Here is a 12,477-nt window from a genome sequence, read left to right on the forward strand (position 1 = left end):
TGCGRGCGCGGGTGCGTGCGCGCGAATTTGACAACATCAGTGATACTTAAAATATTGAAAGTAATTTATATTTATAATAACAAACAGGTTCACAATTCTCTCTCTCTCTCTCTCTCTCTCCCTCTCTCTCACACACACACACACACACACACACCACACAACACACACACACACACACACACACCACACACACACACACACACACACACACACACACACACACACACCACACACACAACACACACACACACACACACACACACACACACACACACACACACACACACACACACACACACACACACACACACACACACATCCACTCCCTCACTCAGATTTGCTCCGCTAATGGGAGGAGCGCAAATGTCCTCGCGCTTAGTAAGAAGTGCCGAACGTACAACAAGGGATTTTACACAGCTACTCAGGAGAAACGAAATGATCTGCCTTGGAGCCGCAGCAAAATGCTGGATGGACACCTACTCCTGGGATGGTTATCGTTCACAGTTATAGTGTACCTTTTCAATTTGCCCGGACCGACAACAGCTTATTTCGGGTAGGCACTGTATCCATCCACATGTTCATGACACTGTCATTGATTAGAGTTTATTACGAGATATCATGCGCTCTTAGAGCAACTTTGATAGGGCGGATAAATTGCTGTACTTATATTAGCATACGGTTCATTCAATTGTTTCAACTTTCGTATCGCGTAAATATGGCATACATTAATAAGAATGGCACTCACATTCATCCCTGTTGATGTGTCCTCTAGTAATATCAAACGTGGTGCAAATGAATAGGTTAGGATCTAGGCTGCTTACTGCATGGTGTCCTTGTAGCTATATTGTGATTTGTTTCAAGTATCCGCAACATTGTTGCACAGAACTGTCAGTTCAGAGACACTTAGGTAGCGGAGTAGGCTGTCACTGTGGGTGGTGAGAGCAGGTAGATGAGATTAATTAGTCGGCATTGCAGTGGGTTTACAGACCGTTGTAATAGCTCAAACTACCGAAGGTTTTGGGGTGGGTAATATGCTGTAGCATATATATTTTTAAGGGGAGTAGGAGTTGGGATTATCTACAGTAAAATAACCAATATCAGCTGTCTCTGGGCAGGTTTAGACAGCGATTAGTCTTCTGACAGGTATCCTACGCTAAGCCATTGATAGGCCTATCAGGCATATTTGAATGAAAAGTAGCAGAGTAGTGTGATTATTTTGTTGAAGTCGGCTCTGAAAACATACATGGGGCGAAAGGTGAGTGAAGGCTTCAGTCGCGACAGCTGGTTACAATAAAGCAATGCTGCTCACTTAACCGGTGTCTGAAACGTCTGTACAGCTTGCATAGAAAATCCCCCGTCTAGCATTAACATCGATATAGAGAAAATTCTGGCATATGGTTCGCGCTCCCACTAAGTTTAGAAACAGTTTGAAAGAATGTGTCCAGAATTTACAGTTCGTTTCCCAATCTCATGAGATACTATCATATCAAGGACAGTATTTTATTTATTTAATAATGAACAATTAAACACGTTATTCCCAGGGAACGCCTTCGTTTTTAGGTGTAACCTGCTATGACCACCTCAATATATCGAGTCTACTGGCAGCCTTTGTCTTTTCTGATGAATTTCATTAATTAGGATTCAGACTTCCTTGGAAGACCATTAACCTATAGATAGCTAAAAAAAAAAAAATTACATCACCTTCAAATCTCTTGTGTGAAGGATACAAATAGCCTACAGCAGGCATGTTGTAGCTTGGATATGTTATAACACAAAGTTCCTTCCCAGTTGGTGGTTTATATATCACTAATCTATTCTCAGTGGCACCTGCAACCTTACAGCAACTATGAGAGTTCAGTCAGAATCGTAATATTATTTTTAGGGATCATTTATTCTACCATGAACACCATATCATTCCAGTCACATTCTGTCTAAAATATACAGACAATAGATTGTTGATGACAGAAGTAATCACCACCACCTTGTGTTGCAAACAATAGTTCTCATGAAGTTGATTTGAGTCATTCACACAAACAAATGTGGACTCATGGCAGCACGGACATATTTTGGCTGGTTTAATTGTATTTTAATTGAATCTTTAACTGGGCTTTATAACCTTTATTTAACAAATTGTAGAGTGATTAGAGTGAGTGATAACACCAGCAGTGTAGTTCCAGGGGTATCAAATAAATATATATGTTTTATTGTCATATACAGAAGATAGGTGCAGTGAAGTGTGTTATTTTATAGGGTCAGCGATAGTACGGCACCCCTGAAATAAATGAGGATCAAGGTGCCTTGCTCAAGAGCACATCAACAGGTTCTTCATCTTGGGTATTCGAACCAGCGACATTTCGGTTACTGGCCCAATGCTCTAACCACTAGGCTACCTGCCGCCTATATAAGATAAGGGCATTGTTTAGCTGTGAACCAGTGGGGGGACACAGGGATGGGAGGGGCCCTCCAGGACCCGTTGGACATTATGAAGCTGTAAATTGGTTTGTTATGCCTCAGGGGCCGCTGAATTGGGTCTAACCTTCACTCAGATCTCATATAAGGAAACCAATAAATTAGAAAGGACCGGACAAAGCGGACTAGGGTGGAAGGAAGGAATAGCGCTGTTTGGAAATAATTACTTTTTGGATCACGATCGTGGTTTGCATTGCTAGAGGTTGTGTGATATGATAGGAGTGTCCGTTTAGGTCTAATGTGTCACTCCTGAAAAGGTTATGTCCCCTGACCGGTACAGTATGTTGTTAGAGGAAGTTACTATCACCATAAATCCGACATGTTATTACAGATAATAAACATAAGTAACCCCTAATGTTAGGGTAACTGTCATTACTTAGTGTTCTTACTGTAAAGTTTAGACCTATGCTAGTTCAGGCTGGACTGTTATGCTGTCTTGAAAATGATACATGTGAGAGTTGTTCAGCAGCCCAGTGGTATAGAAACCACATCATCGCTAAAAGTCACATGTCAAGTGAGCTTTTGAGGTATAGAGACATAGTGGTAGATCATAACCATCCAACAACATTACCATTGGCCCTCAATAACTAACCAGTTGCATGTAATAAGATTGAAGCACAAAGGGTCATTTGGTGTGAGGATGCGATGATACTATGAATGAGATGAGTGTCAGTGAATGATTTATCCTTTAAACCAGAGAACATGAGACAAACAGATGACATAGGTGACATAAATACACAGAAAATGTTTCTGATACTGCCCCAAAGCCAAACCGACTACCCAGAAACCGGACACCACTGACACTCAGTGCAACACACATGCCCACATGCCTGCACGCACAAACGCACACACACACACACACATGCAAAAACAAACAACAGTACGTCCACACACGACACAAAAACACTTACACACACAGCAAACACACACACACACACACACACACACCACCACAACACACACACACACCACAAACCACAACACACCACACACAACACACACACACACACACACACACACACCGCACAACCAGCAAACACACAAAGCACACACACACAGCAAACAACACAGAAACACACACCACACACACAGCAAAAACACAACAAAACACCACGCAAAACACACACACACACACACACACACACACACACACAGCACACACACAGCACACACAAACACACACACACACCAACACACACACACACACACACACCACACACACACACACAACACACACCACAACACACACAACCAACACACACAGCAAGATCGGTACAAAGAACACAACACACACACAAGCAAAACACACACACACACAAGCAAAACACACACACACACACAGCAAAAACACAGTCAAAACCACACACACACACCAGCACGACACACACACACCACGACAACACAACACACACAACACACACACACACTCAAACATCCACACATGTTTTTGGCGTATCACAGTATGTTCGTGTGACTTGAATGGAGGTTTTAGGTGACAAACGGACGAGATGACGAAGACCCACGTTACACACAACCTCTCTGGAACGATCAACACACACACAGACGTACAACAGTCAACACACACGACACGAGCTTTACTTCAGTCAAAACACACACAGCTCCACCAGGCTTAAACATTTCCACACACCACACACAGCACATGCACACGGAGCACATCACCACACCACACAACCCACTTACAGCACAAACACACACACACTCACTCACAGGATGAGACACACATCGCACGACAGGCAAGACATACACACAATGGTGTCAGGTTTGATGTTGTTCACACACAACAGCAAAACACACCATTTTTCACACACACACACACAGCTTTAAGCAAACACACACACACACACACACACGCAAACACACACACACACCACACAACACATTTTAGGCACAAGCAACACACACAACCGACAATTGGTATTAATTCGACACACCATTTATCGCGTTTTTGACATACAGTTATTGCACACACACCACACACATCACACATCAGTCACACACACACACACACACCACTGATGTAGGATAGAAGAGATGTATCTTGCACAACAAGGAGCGACAACACAACTTAAGAGTTTCAGCAACACACATAACACACAGCAAAAAATAATCACACACAGCAATCCACATTACCCTCGACTGCAAGAACACACATAGGTCATCGTAGCTAGCATTTTGCTGTGGTTGTGTGGGTGTGGTGTGTGCAATGTTGGCCGGTGGCTAGTTGTCGCACAGCGATCACAGCGTTGCTGAGTGCCGGCATTGTTGGGCCTGACAGTCACGTACAGCACTACACTATCTATCGCACCACACCACTCAGGGCACCGCATGAGCATCCATGAGTGGTGACACATGGTGTTCGGGCACCCATTCGGTCGACAGCACACAAATGCACATTACTACACACAACACGAGCACACACACATCATCATCGTTCACTGCCTTTTGATTGTTGTGCTGCTACTGCATCACACACACCACACACACACACACAACACAACACACAAAACAACACAACAACACAAACACAACACACACACAGAAGCAACAACACACACACAAGAGTCCACTGTTTCCAAGTCCCTTACTGAGCGTGTTTTATTCCTCTCAGGCATCATCTCAGAAGGGAGCACGTCTGCCCCTACTGAGTTCAATACCCACTTCCTACAGCGAAGGAAGTCTGTTCTGATCAGCCCGCTGGCTCCATTCAGACAGTGCCGACTAGCCCTGCAGGCAGACTCCCTGCCTGGTTGGGCATGAATGACATACACGCACGCACGCACGCACGGCACGCACGCCCACGCACGACGACGCACGCACGCAGACAGACAGACAGAGACAGACAGACAGACAGCAGACAGACGCACGCACGCACGCACGCACGCACGCACGCACGCACGCACGCACATACATACACACGCACGCACGCACGCACGCACGCACGCACGCACGCACACACACCAACAACACACACCTGGGATGTCTGACATTGAGTGGAGTATACATACTAACACACACTTGTTCAAATAAATATCTGCCATGAGCACGAGGACAGCACATCCTCCGGCCTTTCTTCTGGGTACTGATTTACTCAAAATAGATGGTCGATGTTGCATACCCAATTTCCCGAGTGCGGTGGAGCGTAAGTGTAAAGTAAACACACCGTCTCTGTTGCCCGTAGTCTGCAGCGGCAGAAGGTGGGGTGGGATTCCTAGCGTGGTCAAGCACCCACTCAAATTGTCATCCTTTACCACAAGAATGTGAGCACTCATTTACTTTCCCCTGTTGAGCCTGTTGTGGCAGGTGCTGCTTCTCCCTCACAGCCCAGGCTTACCATTGGGGAAGTTAGCTGCAGTTTCATTCTTATGCTTAGACAATACTGAACCTTGATGGAATATTCTTTGTTGGGTGGTATTTTCGAGAAGTGAAGGGAGTGAGATTGTTCACTTAGTTGACCCCAGCTGAAGAGTTCACCTTGAGGCGTTTAAGCAGAATGCTGTTAAACAAGCTAACTTCATTCATTTAAATGCTACTTTTGGCCCATAGAAAGGCATTTTGTGGTCTTGTAAACTGCATTCAATGCAAGCCCTAAACTGACTCAAACAGACATTTGTTTTTATTTAGTTTACATGCTGCGGCATATACAGGAATCATACCCACAGCTACGCTATGTATGGTGAATTACCAATCACTAAGGCAGGGGTTCCCAACGTTGGCGGGCGCCAACGTTTCGTGGGGGGGGGGACTTTCCTTGATTTGAGGATTAAATGTATTTTTTAAATGTAATTCTTTTTACAATTCACAATTGTTTATACCAATATAAAACGATGCATTAATCCACAATGCTTTAGGCTAGAAACAAACTGTAAAATGCCAGAGGAAGACGTGACTCTGATGCACATGGGAATATCTTTGATTTGTCTCTATGGCATTCAGAAGCTGAGCTACGACCTTCTAAAGTCGAGGAGTCGAAGAAATTGTTATTTTCTTGGGAAGTAATCTTATACAATGTGTGACTGTCGCTATCAATTGATCTAATCACTTTCTGTAAAAGATAATATGTATAATTAAATTGAGGGTTCATATAAATTATCATCATAAAACATATTTGGTAGTGGAATAACATTTGGTGTCAACTTTATTTTCCTTATCCATGATGATTATGATTATCTATATATCTTTTTTTTATCTAACCTTTTTTAACTAGGCAAGTCAGTTAAGAACAAATTCTTATTTACAATGACGGCCTACTCTGGCCAAACCCTAACCCGGACAACGCTGGGCCAATTGTCCGCTGCCCTATGGGACTCCCAATCACGGGAGGTTGTGATAGAGCCTGGAATCAAACCAGGGTCTGTAGTGATGTCTCTAGCACTGAGATGCAGTGCCTTAGACTGCTGCGCTACTCGGGAGCCCTAAATGATTATGATTATTATTATCATGAAATAGCCTACCTAAAATGTGTCATGAGTCTTGTTAAACTACTGTATATATGTAGAATTGCAGGACATTATATTCAAAACAACAATTTTTCTAAGTTCCTCAAATCAACAAAATTAAACTGGTGTTGAATTTAATATAGTGTGTATGGGTGACATTTTTTAAATGTGAAAACGGGGGCCCTGAGGGAAAAGGTTGGGAACCCCTGCACTAAGGCATCACAATGAGTGTTAATAGGGTTGTTTATTGCTTCGACAGCCTTATGTGCCCTGCCCTCAGTTCCAGCGCCAAAGGTCATTGTTTTCAGCCACATTATTAAGAGGAAGTCGCAATATTCCTAAAACAACGTAACAAAGCAGATTCATTTGTAGCCTTCAATATACTCACTGTGCTGCTTCTCCACAGTCTCCAGCGTTAATGTTTAGGCTTTGGCTTAGCGGGCTAACACTGTTGTGGTGGGCGGAAGACCAGGTTCAAACTCCTGTTGGTGTGCTTCCAGTGTTGTATGGAGATGAAACAAGAGGATATAGGCTGCTCAACAGCCAGTCTCCATGTAAACACTTCCCCCTGCTCCCCTCATGTGCGTGCTGCTGCTGGTATTCCAGTGGTTTGTGTAAAGATGCAGGGTGATTACCAGTCATTAAGTGTGACTGTGGGCTCAGGGCTGGCGTTGGCGTGGGGCTAGGCAGGCAGACAGTGGTGGCGGGCTTCTCATTACAGAAGCCTTAAGCACTGATTAGCCCTGACACTAGGCTAGCTCACAGGCAGGGCGCAGGCAGGGTGGGAAGCGTTCCCTGCCTGGGATAGAGGGATTTCCCAACTTCAGAGGATATCCTGTGGCTGCAGCCACACCTCAAAGGGTATCACTTTACCGTGAGCCAAGAAGATAGGATTCTCTTTCAGCGCTGGCTGCTTGGGGTTAGCTGTGATCACATGGAGTCTGGCTAGTGGTGAGATCACACCACACAAACCTGCTGGAGGCTTAGATTAAACACCCGTATTCCCTTTGTGAATACAGAACGAGAGAGAGAGATCTTTGTTATCTTTGTGTTTTTGTCCATCCTGGTATGTTTGGCACAGTATTGTTTCAAGCTTGTCTTATGAGTTAGAGTTTGCACTGTGTAGAGTTAGGTCTATGTCCTCCCACGAAGCATCTGGTGAAAGGAGTGCTATGCCCATAGCCACCACAGGGGGGAGCAGCCTCTTTCTGGAGCCCAGGATGGGTCTCATTCAGCACCCTTTAACCCCTTTGTGTAACCTTAGGAGAGTTGGAAATGAGATGTGAAAACAGCCAAATCTAAAGGCACCGGACACTGCTTAAGTACAAATTCAAGAAAAAAATGAGTTGTGGTCAAAATAAATGTAAAGTACAAAATGCTGACTTGTCCAATGTCATTCAACTCAGCCGACTCCCAGCAGGGCCTTGCTGTATTGTTCTGTAGAAATAAGACTTAATTCCACTTAATTGCTTCTTGAATAGCAGGTTAAGGCAGTCTGTCATGGAAATGGTCCCTCTACCAAATGTTGCCTGTTGGAGTGAGATGAGTTATTTTTTTGAGTTGAATCATTTGGAGGTTTACATACTCACACACACCTTTGTTGTGAAGGTTTTAGTTGATGATGTCTGCAGTGGCCTGGGTAGTGGATAATCTGGATGCACTCTGTACAGTATAATGATATGGTTTTACTGTATTTGTTGAAGATTACATGGCATTATTGCATTTGAGAAGGTCTTTAAAATATGTGTTGGCCCACTCACATCCGAAGGGCTTAAGGTTCTGGTATCGTCAGCATGCCGAGACCGACCACAGTTAAGAAATATTGTCTTTTAAAAGGAGGGAGTGGCTCCTGCTCCTATCCAGCCTTTACCAGTCAGCTGTGTACTTCATGGCTGGGTAGTCCGCAGATATGGAACGGAAAATAATTCTCATTGGTAAGAGAAGGTATACAGAGTTAGACACATGATGTTCTTTACAGATGGGGCTCGGGACATAGCCTCGACAAGGGTAATTTGCAAAACAGGAAAACCAATATGGAATCATGATGCTTTTAGTGGTCTGGGATTGATGATCTGACGTTAATTAGCAGGATTGCCATGTCATATGTTTTCCGTCCTTAACCACAGGCCAATTTCCTCTTTTACCCAAGTCTCTGGGAGAACGCCTGTGTGTATGTGTGTCTGTGTGTGTGTGTGTGTGTGTGTGTGTGTGGCCCTTGTCTCCAGCCACGATGAGCCAGATTGACAAATGCTTGCTTTGGATTCTGGCTTCGAAAAGTCATCTGTTCTACTCTTCTTACCTCATTTTCAGGTCGTGATGGGTTCAAGGAGGTCGTATGCAGTTACATGCAGTCTTGCCATACAGGCAGGTAGCACAAAGCAACACGTTACCCCATGTTGTCTATGATCCATAGAGCTGGAATTCAAATACAAGTCCTTGAGAAATTAATCTACATGTAGAATCGAGAGTTAAGGTCTCGGAATGTTTAGCAAAAACCAAAGTCAGAATCATGAAGTATATTAATTTATTGGGTGATAAATCAGAATCATGAAGTAAATTCATTTATCGGGTGATAAAGTCTCAGTGTATGATGATTCTTACCCATATGGAACACCATACGAATCTCATTATGACTAGATTAAATCCAGGTGGATGTACTTAATGTAAAGTGAGCCAAAATGACATCTCTTCCAGTTGTAACTAAGAGTTAGTACCTTGATGTTATAACCAGTGTGTAGCTACAGGACGGTAGTTATCTCCTTCATTCATTAATGGTTCTACTTAAGACTGCAGTGCAAACAATATACAGTACCACTACCACCCTTACTGGCTTTACAGCTTGAGTATTGAATTTAGCTTCTGCTGGCTTTTCAGTAATTCTATTTGAATTCCCTGATCGAGAGAGAAGAAAGGAAACCTTGCAATCTCTCAGTAGGAACTGTAAATAACCGTTAATAATGACTAAACTTAGCCAGTCTTTCAGTTGCTAATGCATGGTTGAAAACAGCTACTGTTTTTCTGATAGTGGTTTGACTTTACATGCTTGGATACCCCTTGGAAGTGAAATGCTCATTGTACAGTAAGAGTAAATTAGTAAATGTGTGTGTTACAAATCTATAATCTGCATAACCAATTAACCATTGTACAGACTATTATCAAAAGGTACACTTTTAAAATACACTGGTTCACTTTCTTTCTTACCAAATAGTGGTGGTCTGATTCTCGTGTGAGCGTGTGTGTGTGTGAATGGTGTGTGAATGGTGTGTGAATGCGGTGGGTGTGTATGAATGTGTGCCGTGGCTGAACGTGTTAGGTGTGTCGGTCAGTCAGTGTGCTGGTACAGGGGTGCTCTGCGCTGCTCTGTGCCATTCGGCTTTGCTAGAACAGGGAGTCATGTGGACACTGTTGTGGCGCGCCCAATCTGTGCCAGTCACACAGTGACTACAACGTGACCGCTGACCCTAGGAGCCTTGAGTTCTCACATTGCAGTTACATCTTACCAAGCTCCATGGTCTCATTCCAACCACCCCGTACTGTATGCATACAGTCAGACCGCTCCACGGCTACAGAGCAATAGTTCAGATCAGGGTAGCATTTGGAATAAAATATTGGGAAATAAGAATCTGCTGATGTATTCATTTTCTAGATTAAAGACTATGTTTAGGTTGATAATGACTCTGGTGGGGTGTGGTCCTGACTGCTGTACAGTAGGGCTGTGGAAGGAAGGCAAAAGAGATGCAAGAGCAGAGCTATCCCCTGTTGAGAATGGAGATGCATGTCCTCCTTTTGACAGACTTAATGACACTGTTTCCATTTCACTTGGAATTTATGGAGGATATGATGCCTAGTCTGTTAACACTACAAAGTCTGTTCACTAAGTCGTAGGGGGGGGGGGGGGGGGGGGGGTGAGAGAGGGATGGGGGGAAAGTCCCCTATCTTCAACAGCTGACTATACAGGATGTTGACCAAGCATATGTAATCTCTGTCCCTCTTAGTCACTTCCAAATGGGACATATCAGAACTGTTGACTCAACTTAGGCATTATGATGCACAAGTACCGATGACAACAATTACATAAGTAATGTTCAGTGGTGGACTTGGTAAAGTTTGTTAATGACCATGCGAGGTCTACACCAGTACAGATCAAATGTGGACCTTAAACATTTTCAATAACTTGGATACCACAGTTGGAATGTTGGTTTTTCTCTCTTTCACTCGAGCTTCAGTTCAGTCAGTAGTAGTAATAGCCTAGGCAGCGCCTTGATTTCATGGCCAGGCCAGAGGGAAGAATACCACACTGACATCCTACTACCTCTAGCAGGGCCTGGTCCATGAGGACACCAGGTGGGACGATGGCTTGGGCCCCTCAGAGGTCACACCAGACCAGATTTTCTTTAAGAATTCCCCGTTTTCTTTACAATATCAATCAAATTAAATCAAATGTATTTATAAGCCCTTCCTACATCAGCTGATATCTCAAAGTGCTGTACAAAAACCGCCCTAAAACCCCAAACAGCAAGCAATGCAGGTGTAGAAGCACTGTGTGGCTAGAACTCCTAGAAACTCCCGAGAGAGAACCAGGCTGATGAGGGGTGCACCGTCTATTCTGGCTGTGCCGGGATGGAAGATTATAACAGACATCGGCAGATGTTCAAATGTTCATAAGTACAAGCATGGTCAAATATTAATTAATCAACAGTAGTTGGTTGAGGGTGCAGCAAGTCAGCACCTCAGGAGTCTAAATGTCAGTTGGTTTCATAGCCGAACATTAAGAGTATCTCTACGTCCTGCGTTTGAGTCACGGGTCAACGAAGAGGTTAGGTAATGCACGCCGATCACCGGACTGAGGAGGCGAGGCCGTGAGAATGCGGATTCTATCGCGTGTAAGGAGGCCGGTGCGGTGCATACTGCTGTAGTAGGTCGTGTGAGTAGCTGTATCGATCGGGCGCCATGGAGAGGTTATTAATGAGTTTGAGTAAGATGGCTACAACGAATGAGCGCGCGTAGTTGGGAAGACAAAAGGTATGTAGCTGACCACGTTGGCCACCGAGGTATCTCTCAAATCTGTGTTGTCGCGAGATCGGAGGAGACGAAGGGTCATGAGTATTATAGATACTCTACAGAGAGAATATGTGATATGTATACATCTCGGCACACGAGGCGTATGAGCGGGGCTGATGGGTCGTACACGGGTGAGAGAGCGATGTTGGTAGACATATAGAAAGAGAAAGAAAAGAGAGGAAAAGAGGAAGATAGAGTAAAATAGTAGATGTCGCCCGGAGAGAGAGCAATTGTAGTGTGGTACCTGCTTCTGTTGGATGATAGCCAGATTACATCAGAGTATAGTAGGATGAGTTATCAGGATGCGGCAGGTATCAGAGGTGTGCGCGCATTATTTATCGGTCAAAAGTAGGGTCGAGTAGAGACAGTAGAAAAGGGTTAATCATACGCTAGCAAGACTCATGATGCGAGCTCTGTGTCTGTCTCATAGCATGAAGTCTATAGGCGTGCTCTTCAGACAAAGTCATAACAAGTCGACCTAGGAGCCACG

At 44.1% G+C, this 12,477-nt stretch overlaps 1 protein-coding gene across 1 annotated transcript in view; it reads left to right on the forward strand.

Annotated features, from left to right (window-relative positions):
* The first annotated feature begins 348 nt into the window (after nt 1–348).
* The window catches only part of wnt9a (wingless-type MMTV integration site family, member 9A), a 33,182-nt gene continuing 21,053 nt past the window's right edge, over nt 349–12,477 (forward strand). Inside the window, 2 exon segments of the mRNA XM_023977618.2 lie at nt 349–372; nt 375–553. Of these exon segments, the coding sequence (XP_023833386.2) occupies nt 349–372; nt 375–553 (203 nt within the window).

This window comes from Salvelinus sp. IW2-2015, linkage group LG32 (assembly GCF_002910315.2).
Source record: "Salvelinus sp. IW2-2015 linkage group LG32, ASM291031v2, whole genome shotgun sequence".
NCBI classification, from domain to species: Eukaryota; Metazoa; Chordata; class Actinopteri; order Salmoniformes; family Salmonidae; genus Salvelinus; species Salvelinus sp. IW2-2015.